At 37.2% G+C, this 21494-nt stretch overlaps 1 protein-coding gene across 1 annotated transcript; it reads right to left on the bottom strand.

The window, feature by feature from the left end:
- Positions 1-5658: 5658 nt before the first annotated feature.
- On the bottom strand, positions 5659-12996 carry LOC139740303 (proteasome activator complex subunit 3-like). The gene is made up of 7 exons (XM_071650891.1): positions 12925-12996; positions 11916-12032; positions 10879-10918; positions 9893-10074; positions 8679-8801; positions 7690-7776; positions 5659-6559 (listed from the first exon to the last, which is right to left on the bottom strand). Exons 1-7 carry the CDS (start codon positions 12994-12996, stop codon positions 6479-6481), a joined length of 702 nt encoding a protein of 233 aa, XP_071506992.1. The 3' UTR covers positions 5659-6478.
- Positions 12997-21494: the final 8498 nt, after the last annotated feature.

The following is a 21494-nucleotide window of genomic DNA, read 5'->3' on the forward strand; positions in this document are numbered from 1 at the left end:
TGTGCTTCTGAACTAACTCCCCATGACAAACAGAAATGTAATGTTGTATTACATCAACATTTTATAGGATATGAGACATAGATGTTGATTATACGTTGGCACTAAATACAGCTATTGGATAATATACCAAATTATGGTACTCTATATGATTGGTTTAAGAAGTTCGGAAGATTACCACAGACTTTGGGTCACAGTGAGTCTTTTTTTTTTTAAATTTGCAAGAAGACACTTTATAGTTTTCATATATTGGATATGTAATAAAAGACTTCTGACACAATTTACCATTGCCTGCCTTGAAAGTATTGCTTGTGTGTGTGTGTGTGTGTGTGTGTGTGTGTGTGTGTGTGTGTGTGTGTGTGTGTGTGTGTGTGTGTGTATGTGGTTGATTTCAGTTTCTCCATATGCTGTGCAGTGCTGCCAGTGTACCCATCTGGCATGGTAAGACAGTTTCTGTAATGCACGGATTCTCTCCCGTTATAATGAATCCCGGGTAACAAACACAGTTATGACTAAATTCTCATCACAATGAAGTAAAAATTCAGGCCCTAGAATTTTCATCTTTTCTTATACCTTTATATACTTAACTATTTCGGAGGGCGCTGCTCTTAGGCGACCATCACTAGTATAATTGGTAGTGTATAACATATTGGGCTGAAATGAAATTTCGATGTACGGAAAGAAAACTGCCAATACAAAGGACTTCATTGTAACGGGGGTCACCTGTATCAAAATTCATGGACTTTTTTTCCTCACTACAATTTAGTACTGAACCATTTCATTCACCTGCTCCCTCCGACTAAGTTCCTTTTGGTGGGAATTCACTAGTTGTTGCTAGGTAGGGCCAGCCTCCAGCAAACTTTGTGGTTAAGGCAATATTTTATGAACAAAGCACGTATACAATTCAAATGCATGGCAGAAACCTTCTATGCTTCTTCTATGAAGACTGAAACTTTCGACTGCCTGTATATTGTACTCCCATTATAATGAACACGGTTTTAACGAAATTCTTGTTACAACAAAGTAAAAATTCAGATCCAAAATTATCATCTATGATGGTGGTACCTATATACATGTATCTTCATGTACTTTACTGTTTGGCTATAACAAACTTTTGATATAATGAAAGAAAACTGCCGGTCGCGAGGACTTCATTATTATGGGAGTGCACTGTACTCGATGGTAATAATTAAAATGTTGCAGTACATGTATGAGAACAAATAAAAGGTTAGAGCAACATCGATCTGGCGCTGCTCAGTGGCTGCCGGCCCACGATCAATTGGGCAAAAAGAATTTCCATTTTAGGACAATAAAATTTGAGAGTTTATATCCAAAACAATTATTATTATTATCATTGTTCTGGTATGATGATGATGGTACCTATTGTGAATGAAATTTTCCTCTCTGGCTAGTAGTTCTGTAAAATTCTGGAATCAGAGGAAAGAATGAATGGGGCTGTAGAGATGAGAAAGAGGCCAGGGGGGTGTTTCATGAAGCTGTTCATAAACTTAAGAAGGACTTACGAGTGACTGGTGATCAGTTCCTGTGCTGAATTATGGAAATTCTGATAAGTATAGCAAATCAGAACTGATCACCGGTCGCTCGTAAGTCGTTCGTAAGTTAACGAACAGCTTTATGAAACGGGGCCCTGGTCTACTTGGATAGGTCAGTAAAATATAACACATGCAACAATTTGGTGCTCTGTCAATAAAAGGTAATTGGATGCAAGAGGGGAGAGGGCTCAAATTAAAATGAATGGTATCGTTTTGTTTGAGACAAGGATTCAGGTTTTTACTTTTTTTTTTTGCACAGATAATTAGAAATCACTTATATGAAATATCAAAGAGTATGATTCTCAGAGGAATTAAGAGCTTATTTGATGAAAATCGATTTAGAAATGGTTGAGATATCCAAAAACAAAGGGGTCCTAATAAAAGGTGGGTCCAACCTTCCATTAGGACCACTGTATTTTTCTTTTAAATACTTTTGGATATCTCAGCCATTTCAAAACCAATTTTCATCAAATAATTATTTCATTCCTCTTATAATTGTATGCTCTTTAACATTCCATGTAAGTGATTTCTATTTTCTGATTTCTCACAAAAAGTTGAAACCTGAATCCCCATCTTTACCAAAACTATACCATCCCTTTAAAGACGGTACTCTATCTATGACTTAAAATGTAGTTTCCTTCCAGAGTTAGCAGCCAGTAGGATGGCCTGCCAGACCTCTGTACAAATGGTCTGCAAGAAACTTTCAAGTCTACCTCTGATCACCTTACGTGTATCATGAGATTCATACGTTACCTTTCCTTTATTACTCAGTCCTGCTAACTGAGTTAAAATTGGGGGGGGGGGGGGGGGAAGAAAATTCCCTTCATAATTTGTTCTAAAAAACAACACTATACAGTATACAGTGCACTCCCATAATAACAAAGTTGTCAGGACCAGTAGTTTTCTTTCTTTATACAAGCCCTGTATCAAAATTTTTGTTTAAACAGTATTTTGTGATTTTGTTTTGTTATTAACTGTTATAACAATAAAGTATAGAAAGATATAAAGACAATAATTTTGGGACCTAAAATTCTGTTTTGTTGTAAACTGAGAAGAATTTTGTTAAAAACTGTCTTCACTATAACGGGAGTGCACTGTACCAAAAAAAAAAAAAAAATTGCAATGTACTGTCCCATTCAAATTTTTTAAAAATTGCTTTATTACATCACTTGGGCACAAATGTACATGTGATTATTTCTATGATACTGTAGATCATTTTAATGCATTGACACAGACACTTTAGTGAAGAAGACGGCATTGACAGGCATACCAGGAATCTCATCTCATTGGATGTTGTGCTCATGGCTGGCTTGTAGAGAAGGGGTCTAGTATTATCACTGTTTTTAATTATAACTTACTACTCTACTTCATTGATATAAAGACACAATGACGACAATCCATTTTTAAACTTAAAGTCCCACAGGCTTGAGTCCATGCATACTTTTGACCAGTTCTTTGCTTCAGTGAGGGCTAACTATACACAGCCCTGTTGCTGTACACAAGTGTCGCACGGCGTCTGGTCGGGGTAAGTGAGGGCCAGCTTTTATACCATAGTGCCACCTGTGCTGGCATGGTTGAGACATGTCCAGGATTCAGACACACACCTGTACAAACCAACTTGTAAAATATCGCAAATCATAATGTTACAGTACAATCATACATATTCCAGGAGAACAATTTATTCAAAAGAAAAAAACAAGCAACTTAAAAAAAACACACAAAAACACTGTTCTTCATGATTGTGCAATTCACTCAAGCATCCTACAAGGAAAAAGTGATATCATACAGTCTCGTCATTTAACCAGCCCAGAATTTACGCCCACATGTACATGTAAATACTCATCCACTGACTGTGCACATTGTTGATTCTGCCACAGTTTTGTAGTAAATCACAATATCCTGGGCATGCTTTAAATCTATTCTCCTCCCAAAACTTTCTAAAATGATATGCAGATATCTGAAGCTGAGAGTCAATTTCATCTTTTTTTTTTCTAGAGTTTCCATTCCAAAAGGTAGTATGTACAATTTCCTTGGGTCTTTCATGAATGTACATGTACCATTGCAGTATACAGCAGCTGCCTCTTTGCATGTTGATAAAGTACACAATAATCTTTCCTAAAATAATGCTAACACATTCATTTGAAGCATCAAATATGTCATAATTTTGGAACTTCAATGAAATTATTCTGCGTTATACATTTTTTCATCTTTCCAATTGCATTTGTAATGAGAAAAGCGATGATTAGGCCACAAGAAGAACCCCTTTGAAGTGGGTGAATCTTAGGATTTCTTTCATACTAGTGTTTGCATTCATTACTGTTGAAATACGTGTAATTACATATATCATAACAGCAGCCAAAGACCAATCAGCAATGAGCATTACAGTTGTTGCTATGGTAACTACAGATAACCAGCAGCGCAAACAAACCTCATGAAACAAGAGATGCCTTGATCTGTTCCAAAGGAGCACTTTGTCTTCAGAAGACAAGATATGCACTATTAGTGGTGCCAACTACTCTCAGTACATCAGCTCTATGCTACAATTCAACTACACATATTCCTCTTTCTAGCCCTGTGGAATTCAGTGAATCTCATCATCACAAAAATGTCAGAGTTTACAACATCCTTTTCTAACATAGCAATTTTGTGGGTCCCAACTTTGTTTTTGTACCTTGATATAGCAGGACACCTGATATAAAAGGTAATTGTCATGGTTTTCAGGTCCTCCTTATAATGGAGGTTCCAATCTATTTCCATAATTGGGATGCACACTCAAACATACAGTATATGGAGGGGTTACAGATGCTTGTTTGACCAAAATTGTTGCCAGGGAAATTCTATAAAGCGAATTACTTGTGCAATCAAACGTTAACGTCGGTGTTTTTTTATCTGCGGATAGTGAAATTGTATTCCACGCAAGAGCACAAACAACTTATCATCAGCAGCTCATAAAGCAGGTGGCTGTCATGATGTTTTTTAGTCCTTTGCCATCATCATTTGTTCAAGCTACAGGTGTATTGTTTTTCCACCGTTTCACATCATAATTGACAAGGGACACGGATCCTCACAGACTTAACAAAAAGCATGGCTGCCTTCACGACTGCATATTCAAATTCATGATATTTCACTGCAACTGATTGACAAACCATATTAAGGGCACTCTATCATTGTCAGATGAAAATCAAATGTCGGTCACAAAATGTCACGCTTGTGCATTGTGCAAGAGATTGGGATTGCTACAGCTGTAAATGCAGCAAAGCATGCTACATGTATCTTTTTGTTTGTTTGTTTTGAGCATGTCTGTGTTGACTGACACAAACTTCGTTAATTCATGGACTGCTTCTTCATCACTTTGAAAACCAGTAAATGAAGTGAAAATGCTGGGAATGCTGGTCTAGCTATTAGGAGTCATCCAGTGTATCTAGAATTCATTGTAATGAAGCGAGAAATGAATCATAAAACCTGAGTGCTCCTTGAAAACGTTCCAAAGATGATCTCAATTTTCAAAAATGACTTTGTTGTTTTGATAACAGAGGAAATTTGGTCTGCCACAGCTGAAATCTATGCCATTATTTGTCTGCACTATTTCTTTATCAGTTTGCCGATCCTTACAAAAATACTTTCATCCTGTGGCAGCAAACTGGAGTACAGGACTGACAAAGAAAACAATTTCTGGAGGTCAAAATAGGCTAGTAATAGTGACAATTTCAGGAAAATATTGTGCATACATTGACACTCACATAAAACTGTTCATTTTACCTATAAATTGACCCTTATACATCCAACACATTTGTGAATATCTTCTCGTCATCTGCCTACCCAAATTCAGTCACATGAATTTCAATTGAGTACTTGGATATCAATTCCATTAAAATACAGAAATGGAAGGGCTCAACATTAAAAATGGCTTGGGGCCATTAAAATTCGATGTTGAGCAATCAAATTTCCAAAAAGTCTATCCTTTGGTGGCGAAATCAGGAAAATAAGATTCAAAATCAATTGTTATTGTTGCTAATACATTTTTTTTGGGGGGGGGGAGGGGGGGGGGGGCAACAAAATTTCAAATCTAATCATTTTAGTAGCCCAAATGGGCCAACAACATAAAATGTTGGTGTCAAGTCCTCAATGGTTATTTTTCAAAGAACATAACAGCAATTGAAAATAGGTTTGTAATCTTGAGTTCAAAATGAAGATAAAGAAGATAAAGAAGCTCCACTTCTTGTACATGTATTACCAATTAATGAAATATCTCATGATACACAGGATAGACTGTTATAATAAACCAGTAGGACATGCCTCTTTGAAGCAGAGAGAAGACTCAAGTAATTCTTCATGGCTACAAATACAAAACACTGAAGCACTGTCTGGGATTTTGCATCCTAGCTCTCATCCTCATACAAAGTGTGTGACAGGTCCAATATTGTCAAATGGATATCATACTGGTATTATCTGCATACATTCTTTGTATAGCAAACATCCTTTATTACCCTGAATTGACATTATATACATGCTACAATTGTATAACCACTTACATAAAAAGAATGTGATGGAATATAATGATGACCAGCGTGAGTTCATACAGGGTTTAACATTAACTCACAGTTATGGTGAAGTTTTTCCAATCCACATACTTCCTGGACTGGGTGGGAGTTTTTGTCCTAACTTAAAAACCACAAAATAGTGACTGCTTCATTAAAAATAAAAAAGTTCTCCTTGTCATGAGGTCATTCCGAAATGGTTACAGAACCCTTATCTAAATTGTCCAGTAAGTGCATACTTAGCTTGGCTGAAAAGTAGTTGTTCTCTTGTAGTTGGCAAAAAATGATACGTTGCTGCAGAGTGCATGTTAAAAGACGTGAGGGGCTTTGTCCCACGATGTCAAATTTCAATTCTGGTTTTTTGAATGTGCTGAAAAGTTCACTTTCCCCCTAGTACATGGATTCAGTGTTGTTCCCTCTTGGCTTCTTGATTTTATCCTTGTTCTTTGTGATGACATCATACAGAGACAGCTGGAGACACAGGAAAAACATACACCAAAGTAAATTTTAGCCAATTGCAAGGGCACTTGCCACATGGCAACACGAAAAAGTCAAAAGAAATGTAATAAACAGACAAATGGTCCAGCTCAGAATGGGTTGGGATACAAATTTTGACATGCTTTGACATTTCTTTACATATTTGACATTGTGGCAAGTCCTTCCCCCAAAACAAAAAAGGTGGAAAAAGAATGTAAGGTAGAAGAGTGAACAAAATGAATTTTTTGATGACAGCAGAGACACTTCACTTGAAAGCATTCAGACATCTTATGAAATAAACGTGGATAAATACTTGTATGATGTATTCCAGTGGATTGGTAGCCTCTTGTCAAGGCCCTCTCGCTGTAACGGGTGAGCACGACAGCGCAAGGGCCTTTTGAGATCTGCTTCACATATTATTATTCATAATACATGAACTCTACTGAGTATTCATAATATTAATGGGTTCCGGTCGACCAATGGCATGGCGCACTCCCCACATCTTCCCTCTTGGTGTTGTCATGCCTGTTCGCATGCATCACTGACCACCTGTGGAGGTCTGTGGCGTGCATGAGTGCAAGCCAAGACAGACACTCTGATTGGTCAACTTTTGCTCCCGAAATCGGGGAGCAAAAGTAGGTAATTCAAAGGGCTAACAAAAGGATGCAAAGCAGATCTCAAAAGGCCCTCGCGCATCCCCATGCAGCTCGGCTCTCTTTAATATACAGCGGGTGGGCCTTGATAAAAGGCCAGTGGCTTGGTTGAGTTAAGCATGCAAACATTGAAGTTTACCACTGATGAGGCAACAGTAAGCAGGGCTTGTGTAAGCAGGAAAATTTAAATTGTTTCCTGTATTCACATAGTTAACACATTATTCTATTTTCATGTAATATTCTCTTCCCCTCATTATTGTGTCTAGTTGCTTACATTGTCATATCATTTTTCATTCACAGGTCCAAATTTCCATAAGTCAAAGCCCTTTTTTGAGTCTCAAAAGCTTTGACTTACTGGCCTGTTTTATTTTATTTCACATTTTGTTTTCTCTGGAACATGGTGGCGGGGTTGGAGGAGTGGTAGGGGCGACATACAGCAGAATACTATATTAAAGACTTTTGGATACTCACATATGTGTTTCTCAGTTCCAGGCAAGTCAGTCGAAGGTTGATGAACTCTTTCTCATCAATTTCATCCACACTTCTCCTGTAGTCATCCTGGAATTTAAAAGCAAAGTGAAGATGTTTTTTTTATCATTACTCAAATATAGTTCAAACATAGGACATTTTCAAAATTTTGTACGACAATTCGATTGTCTTTCACTAGGCCATCTAAACTTCACCAAACTGTGTATGAAAAGGGAATTTTACAACAGACCAATGGTGTTTAATTTGAGGCAGAGTAATTCTATTTCTAATTCTATAGGGCCCCATTTTTCTCTCTCTTCTTTTCTTTAACCTATTGAAGACAGACTGATTTTGCTACAACAGCCATAGACACCTGCCCAAGTATACTTGTGACTTGTCCTCATCTTGTCTCGGTTAAAACACACACACACACACAGTAATTCCCTTTTTTGGACTAGGGGATCCATGCAATATCTAAGTTTGCCCAGTTCTTCTCTGTTTATATTTTTAATGTGTGAACTTCGACATTTATTTCTTAAATCAATGTGTGAGCTCATAATGCTCGATACAAGCCATCACATTAAGCCATTTGAATGTGATGACATGTATACAAGCTGTCACTATAGGTTATAGAATAACACTTTTGTCCGTGACCCAAGAGCTGAGGAAGTGATTAAAACCAAGGTGGGTGAGTCCCAGCCCTCCATCCTCAGTCTACCTCTATGGCCCGAGTTCATGAAGGTAGCATAATCTTGTCCATGGTTTAAACCATGGACAAGATTGTAGTTTTGTATGGGACGCCAAGTGTCGCATGGCCTATTTCGTTACGAAATGGTTATTTCATCGACAAAATCACTGATTTCATAACGAAAGAGGCCATGCGACACTTAACGCCCCATACAAAACTATGGTCTCTGTCCATGGTTTAATCCATGGACAAAGATTGCACCAAATTTGTGAATTCCGGCCAAAGTCTTTGCCCCTTAACTCACCACGTGGGGATACTTGGCCACCTTGCTGACCAGCTTGCCTCTGGTGATGTAGTAGCGTGAGATTTGGTCCAGGTAAGCTGCCGCCTCACTCTCAACTTGTCTCAACTCGCCAAGAGTATCCTCCTGTTTGTCATTGACAAAACACAAAAAGAATTGATGATCAATTTTTCATCTTTTATCTCAGATAAAAGATGATCTGGTCTAAAACCACAGTGGAGGGTAGTATCCATATCCAGGAGAAACAGAGAAAAATTGTGGAGTTCTTCAGGCTGTTTTGTGTGATTTGGGGATGCATATGACCTGGTAACATGGAATTTCAGTTTGATTTCATCTTTTCATATTTACAAGGATTGATGACACAAGGCAGGTGTTGATTTTGTTGCTTTTTTAATGCAAAAAAAAACCAACAACCTTGCAAACTATATTGCGGTATTCCAATTTTTGGTGGAAAACAGCATTTTTACCTTTCCTGCAAATAGACATCATGTGTGGTTATACAATTTTAGAAAAATAGTACTTTTTATGCAGCCTGCCACATTTTGGCCAAAAAACAGTACAAAATACTATGAAAAAGTAACAGCTGGAATCTCTGTCAGTGCTACTGATGTCTCTTGAGCTTTGATTCAATCGGGGTGAATGAGATAATTTTGGTCAAACAAGATTTCCATTATTCTCATACTTGAAGCATGAAAGCCACTATTTAGTTGTGCAAAAACTGCATTTCTACCTCATACATAGTTGACATGATTTGAGAGAGGATATCACCCACTGCCCCCCCCCCCCCCAAAAAAAAGAAAACAGCAAACCTGACTCATCACATATCAAGTAAATTCTTGCAAGAGGATACATATAATATCTAAAATCTGTAACAGCTGAAACAGAGGAATAATCCCCTACATCTCTTTATTTTTTCAAATACTCTACTTTTGTTTGTTGTTGTTACTGTCGTAGTTGTAGTTATATTTTTAGTGGTAGTGGAAGTGGAAGTGGTAATGGTAGTAGTGGTAGTGGTAGTTTCAGTGGTAGTGGTAGTGGTAATGGTAGTGGTAGTGGAAGTGGTTGTGGTAGTGGTATTGGCAGTAGTAGTGGTAGTGGTGGTGGTGGGTCGAGGGATGGGGATAAGACATGGGGGGGGGGGTAGGGAGGGGGGCACAGAGACTGCAAGGGTGTGGGAAACATCTCATTCAAAGGCAGCAAAGGGGTTCAAAGGTCACCTGAACTGAGACGCCAAAGTTGTTGCCATCCTCGATGCGGGGGATGAGCAGCTGGATCCACATCTTGAGGCAGTTGCAGTGCTCGATGAGCTCGCATATCTTGGGTTTGAGAATCTCCACCAGATCTGATATGTGCTTGTTGCACGGGACTGACCCCGACGGGATGGCGAACACCTTGCAACCTGCCAGTGAAATATTGCAAAGGCCACCAACATAAGGACTATATGGTCTTGGAGATGCTCTTGTGTGAAAGCAGGGTGACATTGTTGGTGTGGTTCATAGTCCTCTTTGGGGCTCCACTAGAATGTGATGGCAAACCCATACAAGAATTGACGGAGAGACGCACCACAAAGACCCTTGGCTTTGCCCATTGAGGACACGTTGATTTTGCTACAACATGCATTTCCCATAGACACCTGCCCAAGTATACTCTGGAGTAGTCTTCAACGGGTTAAGATATTTCAACACCTTCAGAATTAGCAATGTCATGTTTTGCATTGAAAATTTTGGAATAATTTGGTCTTACTTTGGATATCATGTATATACAGCTGCTTTATCGGCATGCTTGAACGTTGAAATACCACAATCTCACTCATAAACTTCATCTCTGCAATAACCAGAACAGAAATAAAAAACGAACAAACATATAATTTGTACTCCGTCCCATATAATTCCTCTTTTAAAATAATTATGAATCTTTCATCCAAACTGCCTTTGAAAATAAAACAGAGAAAACTGTTCGAGACAAGCACAATTTGTAAGTTCAAAACAAACACATCTATGCGAGTCTGTCAAAAATGTAACAGTTCCAAATATTTTCCATACGATACTGCAGGAATGGATAAAAAAAAAAGCTTTTGCCATTTACTATTGATGTCTCAAAATGTCACTACACATCACTTTTTCACATCAAACTATACTTAAGTCATGGCATCATAGGGGAAAAAAAAAACCAACACACGATACATAATTCAAACACTGTTTACCTTGTACTGCATTCTCCTCTTCCAACTTCCTCTTCTTTGTCTGCAAAAATATCAAAGGAAGCAAAAACAAATGAAAAATATTAGGCACTTTGAAAGGTAATTTGTAACACATATACAATACTGAATAATTTGATTTGTTTCCATGGTTCAATCCTGTTCAATTGAGTGAGAAAAAAAACCCACACAAAATAGAATGAAATAAGACAATGATGAGTTGCATTGTATGCAAGAAGCAGACAGAGGGAATGGTAAAATGGGAAACTTTCAGATCAACAAAAATTCTTTGGTATCCTATCATATTAATTTACCTTATAAATAAAGAATATACAGTCAATCTTGTCTAAGTTGAATCTATTTGAACTTAAGAAATAGCTTCGACTTAAAGAAAATTTGACTTATCAGGGATTAAAATCCATAGAATATAAAGAGAAGAAGACTTGAAAAGACCTTCCACTTAGGCGATTATTTGACTTAAGCGAGGTCGACTTAAGCAAGGTTGACTGTACATTAAGGTACAAGAAGCAAATTACAACATTTGCACACACACACAGGTAAAACCTGAAGGTACAATTTTGTAGATATCCCTTCAGTGAACAGCAGAATATGATTACACTACCAGTTCAACTTCAACTAATGAAGAGTAATTTCCACTGTGCTCATTACTACATGTATGTGTCTGATAAGCATAACATCAACAACTATCTCAACACAAAGCTGTGGGACAATTTTATTTTTGCAGATACATGATATTTTTTTTTTACTTAAGTGCTGAAATTTCAAATGAGACACCTGTTTTCAGCTCAGTTTGTGTGTTTTATTTTTCTGGGGTGGAAGTGCAAATGTGAAAAGAAAAGGATGTTTCACTGTTTGTTGATAGTTGCTGAACATGTTCTTTGGCCAAGAATTGATGCATGTACAGAACAACCAAATGCTTCTTTTTCATATCTTAATGTTTTCCTTCTTGTATACTTATCTTGGTGTAGTAGCAAAGAGAACAGAAATCATAATGAAATGGCAAAAATAGGAATGTTTATTACCTGTGCATTGAGCGCATCATTTACACTGTCAGCGCTATTGACAATGACTGGTGAAGGTACTGGAATGTTGATGCTACTGTGAACCGCTGCCATGCGTTGTAACTGAAACATTTCATCCTGAATAAACAAAACCACAGAATTACATTTTTTTTTTAAATTAATTTTTGCGCTGTCAATAATTCCATAGTATAACATTTATGCAGGAAACTGACAAATTCAAACACATTAACATAAAGATAATTTGGTCATGATACAAAGTTTACAGGATCATGATGCATACATTTTTTGGGGGAAACATAGTAAATACTATGAATTTTTAATCAATGACAACGATAAATTGTTTCAGCATCAACACAAACTTTCAAATGATGCACATAAAAAGAAGAAATTTCTTACCAATGCTTTGGTAGAGCTAGTTAATTTGATTATACTCAGTGTGGAAAGAAAAAAACATTTTCCCCAGTAAGTAAGAAAGAGGTAACAATAGTCTCACTCTGGATTTGTAGTAATGACAGGAAATTGAGCTATACATATGATTATAGGTTTAATGGTAAACTGCCAATCAAACTACTGTATAAGCCATATATTTAGCGAGTCTAAATCTTTGCGAATCTAAGACTTCCTGACAATTTTGCGAGTGGTTAAATTCGCGATCATGGAGTCCTGTACTGAACGGGAAAATGTATACATGTGCGTCACATTCATATCGGGATTAGAGTCAATATTTTCGTGTGTCTTTAATTTCACGAATAGCAGCTCACTCGCGAAACTCGCAAAAATAAAAGCCTTGCGAAATTTTCGGCGTAAACAGTACCTTTAAACTTTCTAAATGTTTTACTGATTCATTTAAAAAGATTTGCTGATATACTCCTTTAGTTCCTCAATAAGTTGAGTTATTTGGTCATAATTCTGCCCAAAAGGAATCAAAAAGAAGGGAAGATTCTCAGGCACTAACAATATCTTAAATTTACTCCTAACAGAGAGAAAAAGAAACCCCAATATATCTTACCGTTAGTAGTTTGTTGAACTCAGCAATCTTCTTTGGAAATGTGTCTTTAACCAGTGCCTCAGACTTTAACATGGAGGGAAAAGAAGGAGAATTAAAACAAAATAAAAGAGAACAAGAAGCGAACAAGATAAGAAAAGGAAATATCATTAGAGCTAAAATAAAGATACCTAAATGATACATGTTATTTCAAATTTATGAGGTTCAAAGAAATAATAATTTTGTTTTTGTTGGGGTTTCTCAGAGGGCTTATAAAAAAAAAACAACAACACTGCTCTATCATTCAAAGAGAGATCAAGACAGGTTCATTTGTAACAAACAAAATATTCTTTCTGACTAATGTTGGACAAAGATGTGCATATCGTTTTTTTAATGAGGTGTAGAATTGTTGATATAAATTTCTTGAAAAATTGGTTCTTCTACAATGTAAGATACAGTACACATTCTTGACTGATCAGCAGTACAACTGTATGTTGCCTATCCTCCTGTAAAACTGGAATCTGTATAGCCTTTTCACAGCATGATTTTTATCTATTTATTATCATTTGTGTGTGTGTGTGTGTGTGTGTGTGTGTGTGTGTGTGTGTGTGTGAAATACCAAAGGCATTCAATGCCAGTAGTGTAGACAAGAACTTCCATGTGCATTTTAATTTTGAAAATCTTGGTTCCTCATGAAATTTTCAACAATTTCACATGCGCAAAAATTTTGGGTTTTTACAGTATCTTGAGGTACAGCGTGTATTCCATCATCTGGATGAGACTGGCACACACATGAGGAAGAGTATTCCATTCATTACATTTAGCATTCAGTTATTCCAGTTACAACTATTTCTCATCCATCACAATGTAGATAGAATGCAATTGACGGGGACAGAATAAATGTAAACATTTAATGATCCTACCAATGTCTGAATAACTGGGGTTACACAGGCAGCAGGTAACAAATGTTATTTCTCTCTTCACATATTTGATTTGCCCAATGAATTGTCAAAAAAAAAGAAGAATTTGCTACTTTTAGCTCACAAAGGTCATATTGGAGACAATTTTAAAGTCTTGTTAAACTTATCATATAGTTTATGCTTGCTAAAATACATCAAGTTGCATTTTGTCAATTTGATCAACTCATTTGATATACTGTACATCAAATGCAGGACCAGAGAGCATAATAACCAAGCAAGGTCACAGACAGATGACAGTAAATTCAGTCTCACCACGTCATGTATGTTGTCCTTGCATTCTTGAACCTGCAAATCATATAAACAGAATGATAGAAATTTATCAGTCCTATGCTCCACTCCTAAACATTGCTGACTTCCTTTAACAAAATAGCAGATGTACAGTCTACATTAATTCAAAGGAATTGCATTAAATTACAGTCAATATCTGCTGAAGACACAGCTCCTGTGGCTTCAGTCATAATTAAGATGACTTGCACTGCTTTCCCTTGTTATGCAGTACATGCTTACAACAAAATAAATAAAGTACTTTGGACTGTTTGGAGAACTTACATTTTTAGACTTACAGGAGAGCTTTATAAGCTTCGGCGATGTGGAAATCACAAAACCATTTTTCCCCCAAAAAGAAAGTTTTATCTTTTTTATCCCATATTTGATTTTCAAAGGCTTAGAAAATAACTTTTCATCTAGAAAGTATGTGAAGAAATTCATTAATGAAAAGCAAGCGGAATTCACCTGCTTTATCACTAAGTGACAGAGAAGTCACCACTGGGAATAATGGCCTGAGAGTAATCACAGACAAGTATCTCTTCTTTTCTTTTCTATCTGAGCTTTCTTTTTATAATGTTGTTATTCGGCGAGGGGAATCTACAATGTCTGTCCATCTTGCATGTCACTGGGACCATACATTCATCTGCATGATGGATGGAGGAGTGGCGCTAATTGTTTAATTAATGTTTTTTTTTTTTTTGTATCCAAGTGGATATCTCAAATTCCACTGGAGGAAACTACCATGAATTAGAACCATATCACTCAGATGACTAAACACGAGGAAGTGTTGACTCGGCAGTGATATTCAATGTTGTCTCTAAGTACAATAACCCCGGCATGGTCACTCAAAGAGTGTTTGTCAAAAGTGAACAGTGCATCCGTCGTGACCAACTTCATAATTGTACTTGCTTGGAAACAAAGTGGCATTCTCTTACTTATGCCAAAACAAATTTTCGGCTACAGGATGTAACTTTTAATAGTATAGACCCTGTCATGTTCATTCTAAATGACGGCGACATTTTCAATGTGGATAATGGGGTTGATATTACGGGTTAAATCCCACCCCTAACCCTACAATGACCAAGATATCCAATGGCTAAACTCTCACTGTAACCTTAAAACTCAGGAAACCATGTACAATGCATGATAATATTTGAGTCATACAATGTACCGGTACACGAATTAGAATGTTAGAACAACAGGTCTGTGTGCATGGAATTATACATGACAGTCAAGCCTAGTGAGTGGGTTTACTTTGTTGTGGCGCAAAAGTATGAGAATACATGTAGGCCTACCTACAAAATTGCATTAAAAACCCCGCACCAAGGTTCGACCTCCCGTGCCAAATTTGCACCATCATACATGTAGCAGGTGGTCGAATTTTGGACGGCGTTTGAATATGGTTGAATTATGGAATATGGGACTCTGGGAGGCTTGCTTTACGAAAGTTTGTTTTTTATATGCAAGAGTACAGACCTCTGTTTGGTCAATATCATTGCATGGTCATGCTTGGCGTCTACCACTGCAAGCTACAAAGTACAATAATATGTAGACCTAGTCTACATACATTGTACTTGTATATTGTCAGATTGTAGACCTAGTTAAATTTACAATGTACTTCATTGACTTTACTAAGCTTACGTTAAAATTTACTGAAGGAAAATAAGATACACGCAAAAGAATCTCACGAAAGCAAAATTTACAGGTAGGAAAGAGACACTTTTGAGGAAAAAAAAATAAGAGACCCGACAGCGCTATTGCTGAAAATAAAAGAGACACACATAAAATCAAATTTACACATAGGTTATAGCAGTCTAGATTCTAATTTTAGCACCGACCCGACCGCGAGCCGCGCCGCAAGACACAGTATTGTTTAAAATAACAAATATTTCAGTATGTGGGACTGTTATAAATATCCTATCTCGCCGTGTCCTACACTAGCTCATATTTACTCAAGCAATTACCTACCTCCGATGCCATAGTTGACCCTTTGATGACAACCTCGAAATAAAAACTGCATAGAAGCCAAGTCAAATTTTACAGCAGATCATGGGAAGTCGCCGATATGAATTCGGAGATACGGTAAATCGTCTGTAACAGAGTGCAACACTCGCGCCGACGGACTCATTCATTGAACGCGCTCTCATAGATGATGCACGCACTTGCACTGATCTTGCATGCTAAACTAAATCCAGCGTGCACATCGCGCTCGACACGTACCACGTGCATGTTCACACTGTTCACTCTTTTCACTCAGCCATGCTGAAAAGCAGCAGGTACATTTGTGATCTAAACTCAGGTTCTACAAACAAGTATAGAACCTCTTTGTCTAAACTCGAACTCTGCGCATTGTTCTTGTAGATTGAGAGCAATATAAGGTTTTTCAATTCAGTAATGATGACGGTAAAAACTAGGTCAATAAAAGGATTAAAGAATACTCTGCTCAGATGTCTGATACAGTTAATGACAATAGTTATAGTACTGATGACAACAATGATGGTGATGATGATAACCATTATGTGCCTACCGGATAATAAACACAATAGTGATAATGATAATAAATATATAATAACAACAGTTACTGTAGTGATGATAGAAATAGTATGAGGGCCTTTGAGGTCAAGATGGAAGATTGCAACTGACGAGATGTAACTGTGCTACAAGGAGATTCCACAGATTTAGTTAATTCCTAACCAAATTACTTGACCGACATTTTTTCGATGATAATCCCAAAGCTCCAAACGAATATCATAAAGCTTGACAAAAAGCAAAAACAAAAACATGAAAACGCCGATATGTTCTGACTATAAGCATACTCTGGCATTGTTTCTTATCAATTCGTTTCATACTCTGTTAACTAAAAACTTTTTTTATTCTCCGAATGAGACGCGTGAATTTTGTTTGAAAATAAGTAAAATAAGGGTTTTTCCTCACTGCCCGACATATACGCCTATACTTAACATGCTATTGGCAATATGGTGCAGGTAAAACTGACAATGATGACAGTAATCAGTATCATTATATCTACCGTCATGGACCTATCTGATGGCGCCAAGAATCATGGTAAAAGGGTGGATGCACCTAAACTGAGGTTATGACTTGATGCACTCTAGAAGTTTCGGGAATGTATAATATATGCCTCTAACTTTTTGAACAATGAGTAACCTTTTTGTGAGCATACGTCCTACATTAGTATTTGACTGTTAGTTGTGAGTATTAAAAAAAAATGCGGTCAGAATATTTACATGATTTCGGCTGCACGATAGTTTTGTTAGCTCCACTAACACACACGAAGTAAGTTCTTGCTATTCACTCTTTTCACTCGACGTTTGCACACCATAGTAGCGTGTGTGATGTCGGTTACTAAATTTATAAATAGCGCCATCTCATTTTCACCTTCACAGGTTCAGACATTATGAGCGCAGTACGTGTTCTTGAGGCAAAAATTATGGATCATGGGTATTTGATTGATAGGAAAGATTGAGTTTCCATATTTGACTTCAGGTTTAGTCATTTAGTCTTGCTCATTAAAAAGGACAAATGCTGGATATTTTCTTGTGCTTCTTTGTTTGTGTTGTGTGTGTGTGTTTTGTTCTGTATAAACGTTCATGAACCCAGTGTATACGTTGTTTTCTTTTTTTTTTCGTACCTTGGTACTCAAATTTCTATTGTGGTTGTGTTGGACGATGCAAAACCAAAGTAAAATCATAAAGGAGCATTTGCTTTCTTAATCATAGCTGATATGCTGGCATACAACAAACTATATGACTATAGTTGTAATCCTTGTCGTTTCCAATAACGTCTTCACGAAGTATTCTGCAGGGACGATGCGGGACCTTTCCTCGTATGTGTGTGTGTTTGTTTTTTGTTTGTTGTAGTTTGTTTCAATGTTTTGGGGTTTGTTTGTGTGTGTGGTGTGTGTGTGTGTGTGTGTGTGTGTGTGTGTGTGTGTGTGTGTGTGTGTGTGTGTGTGTGTGTGTGTGTGTGTGTGTGTGTGTGTGTGTGTGTGTGTGTTTGTTTGTTTGTTTGTTTTGAGTGGGTGTTCAGGGGACACCGGTGGAGGGTAAGTTGGTGAGAGGTTTATGGGAACTTATGGTGAAACTTGAACAAATCCGATGGTTTCAGTGTGTTTGCTTCTACACCTAGGTGTTGGATTCTATTTCCCTTTTGTTGTTGTTGCTGTTATTTAGCCAAAGATGTTTGTTCATGTGCTCGTGTACTCGTGGAGGCCGGCATAATAGAAGGTGGAATAGGGGGCGGGACGAGAGTGTATATGTATTGTGTGCTTTTTTTAACTATCTGTCGGAATCATTTCTTTCTTTCTTTTGAGGGTGGGCATGATATTGTGTGTCTTTTCGTTGTGATGATAGATAAAATTCAATCCCCATCTCCATTTGTTTTTAAAATGGCACAGTATTCTGAATCTAACAAGGGGATCAAGCAACTATCCTTGATTTGAAACCATGAACTTATGTCGTACTTGCATGACCCTCACATAATTATAGAATAGTAATCCTTCTTGATTTAATATTTAGGCACAGTGAGGCAAATATGAATTCCGCCTGATATTCCTGTGCCATATCTGTTTCACCAATAACACCATTCTTTGAGTAATAGGTGATATTTTACCTTTAAAAATTACAGCATTATGCAGCTTCAAATTATTACTATATTAGTTACAATACATGCGCATAAATGGCATTATACCCAAGTCACACATAGTTGTCACTGCATCCCCTTATAAGCTTAGTGGCAGGTGTTAGGAAATATATATATATATATATATATATATATATATATATATATATATTTCTAGGAAGAAAAGATCCCGGATAGAAAAAAAAAACTTGGTCCTGATCCGTGTCGAGGTAACGCTCAGACCTATCAAATCTCACGCATTGTAGGAGAGAGGCTGACGCATCAGTGGCTTTTTTTCACTCTCACTTCGCACACATGACCGAAAAAAAAAACCCAAATCGATTTCCAGTTACCAAGGAGTCACGTTTTATGACTATCTTAAAAACAGAATAAGTTAAATAATGTTTATAGTCTACTTCATAATATACTAAATAGCATATTATGTCGTAGACTAAGATATACAGCTTAAAGAATGTGAAAGCCCCTTCAATAATTATCATCGTGATGGGTTCGAGGGGACATGTCCCTCTTGACCTTAACGCGACGCATAATCTCCTACCTACCTGCTCTCTGACCTTGGCATCTCTTAGCTTTTTACACCCAGAGACAGGAACATGAATCTTATTATGAAAAGAAGAGAACGAAGAAGGAGAAAAGGAAGAAGACAAAAGATCGATGTGAAATGAAAAACTCTCATTGTTTATTGACAAAAGTGCAGGCATGTACAGCACATTCAGATTATGATTATAATGGTACACTCTCCACATTCAGTATTTACAATGAACAGACCTTATTTGTCTTTCGAGATACATTATCCTCTTTCTCTTCAGCGAGGACATACGTTGTGTCTTATCAACCCATTCCATTAATCAATGTTTTCAGCACCCAGCTCTGTTACTTACTTGCAGCTAGAAATCAATACTAAATAGAATGAAATGAACTGTTTGAGAAAACAAGATGACACTGCTTTCACCACATCACGCGTTTCGCAAAATTTTAGAATATGAACACACGGTAAACAAAGCAGAAAAGAAATGTAGAAAGGAAAAAAAAAGAAAGAGAGGAACCTCCCTTGTACAATCCATACTTACTATTGTGTTTTTGTACATGTTAAATCCTTGCTCAAGTATTGAAGTTCGATTCTTCACCTCTGGACAGTTCTTTTCAAAGTACGCCCCGTAATCGATAAACCTTGTGAATATTAATCGTTCAGTGTTTCAGCTGAGTGCAGCTTTCTCTCTCACAAAATTCATGACACAAAAAGGCTTCTTTCCTATGTGTGTTTGTGTTTGTGAGTGTGTATGTGTGTGTGTATGTGTGTGTTTAGGGCTGTATGTGTATGTGCGTATTGCATAACATTTCTCATCTATTTTAATTTAATTAACATTGTTTTATCAACAATCGTGACGATGATTTTCCCAATAGTCTCCATACTGTTCTTTCTGTCTTGTTTCTGTCTGTGACGAAATAAACAATGCAAAACTGCCTTTCTTGTTTTGTTTTGTTTATTTTGAATTTAAGACTACATGAATCCACGGATTCAAGCAAACCTTATGTTCATCCCCTCCCTCCCTCCCTCCTTACTCTCGACCCAAAGTCCCCTTCCCTCCCATGCCGTACGTTCTATCATAACCAGACGGTTATCATTTCACTGTGTAAGTTGAAAATACTCGCTTATTTAAGCAATTTGTATTGTGAAGTCATCATTAGGAAAAGCCAGTTGGTGTCAGTGAATTTGATGTTTCTACCGAAAAAAAATCAAACATTTCAAAAAGCGTTACAGCAAAAATAACGTTTGCTTGATGCAATAGGCCTACCTCGTACCTTCACAGAAATATTTTTCATATAACATTAAGAATAGCACATTTCATCCCTCTTTTCCATTCTAACAAGGTAATAAACAAACAGTCAATCAAATGAGTACAATTTTAAAGTATTAGACGTGGTAATCAGCCTCTACAGAAAATCAGTAACTTCACTTGCCCGCCCGGGAATTCTGCTGGAGGATGATTTGGACTCGTCCATTTTCTGATACACAATGGACGTAAGAAAAAAAAAGAGGGAGAATATAACAATAAAATGAGATAATTGCAACTAGATATTCGATCTAGTTCATATAGAATACTTCAAACTGATAGTTTCTTACTTCATTCATAAAAGATTTACCAAAATTGATTTGATTCTTACGGAATACCAAATTATTTCCCCCTATAGAAAATGAATTCGTCTGTACACCTGTACAGTCTGGTCGTGTACAGTGTAGTTGTGAAGTGGCATGTCAACAACAGTGTACACCTGTCCCGTAGCTCATGGCAACTCGTATTGTTGTGTTCCACGCGCCGCCGATTCGGGATCGAGATAACGCTTGCACATAGCAGACCGAGAAGCAGAGACCGTGTGGGATCTGGTGGATTTTTAAAACTGAAATCTGCTGCTTCTGTATAACATTGGAACAGAAATTACCAGATATAATCAGAAGAATAAAGGCTCTTGAACTGATTGATGCGTTGCTGAAACTACCATGTTGTACTGACTTGATAGCGGATATTTACCTTTCGAAGGTAACCCGGCAGGGCGTTCACATCATCACTTAGTCCCAGACGTGTCTAAAACTGTTAGTGGTGACAAATACCGGCATTCAATATTTCCTGTTCCACATCCACCAAGTCCAAGCTCAGATATATTTTGTGGAACCTAATAAGTGCTACG

Source organism: Diadema antillarum, unplaced genomic scaffold (assembly GCF_040938485.1).
Source record: "Diadema antillarum isolate AM-2024a unplaced genomic scaffold, OU_Dant_1.0 scf00000030, whole genome shotgun sequence".
NCBI classification, from domain to species: domain Eukaryota; kingdom Metazoa; phylum Echinodermata; class Echinoidea; order Diadematoida; family Diadematidae; genus Diadema; species Diadema antillarum.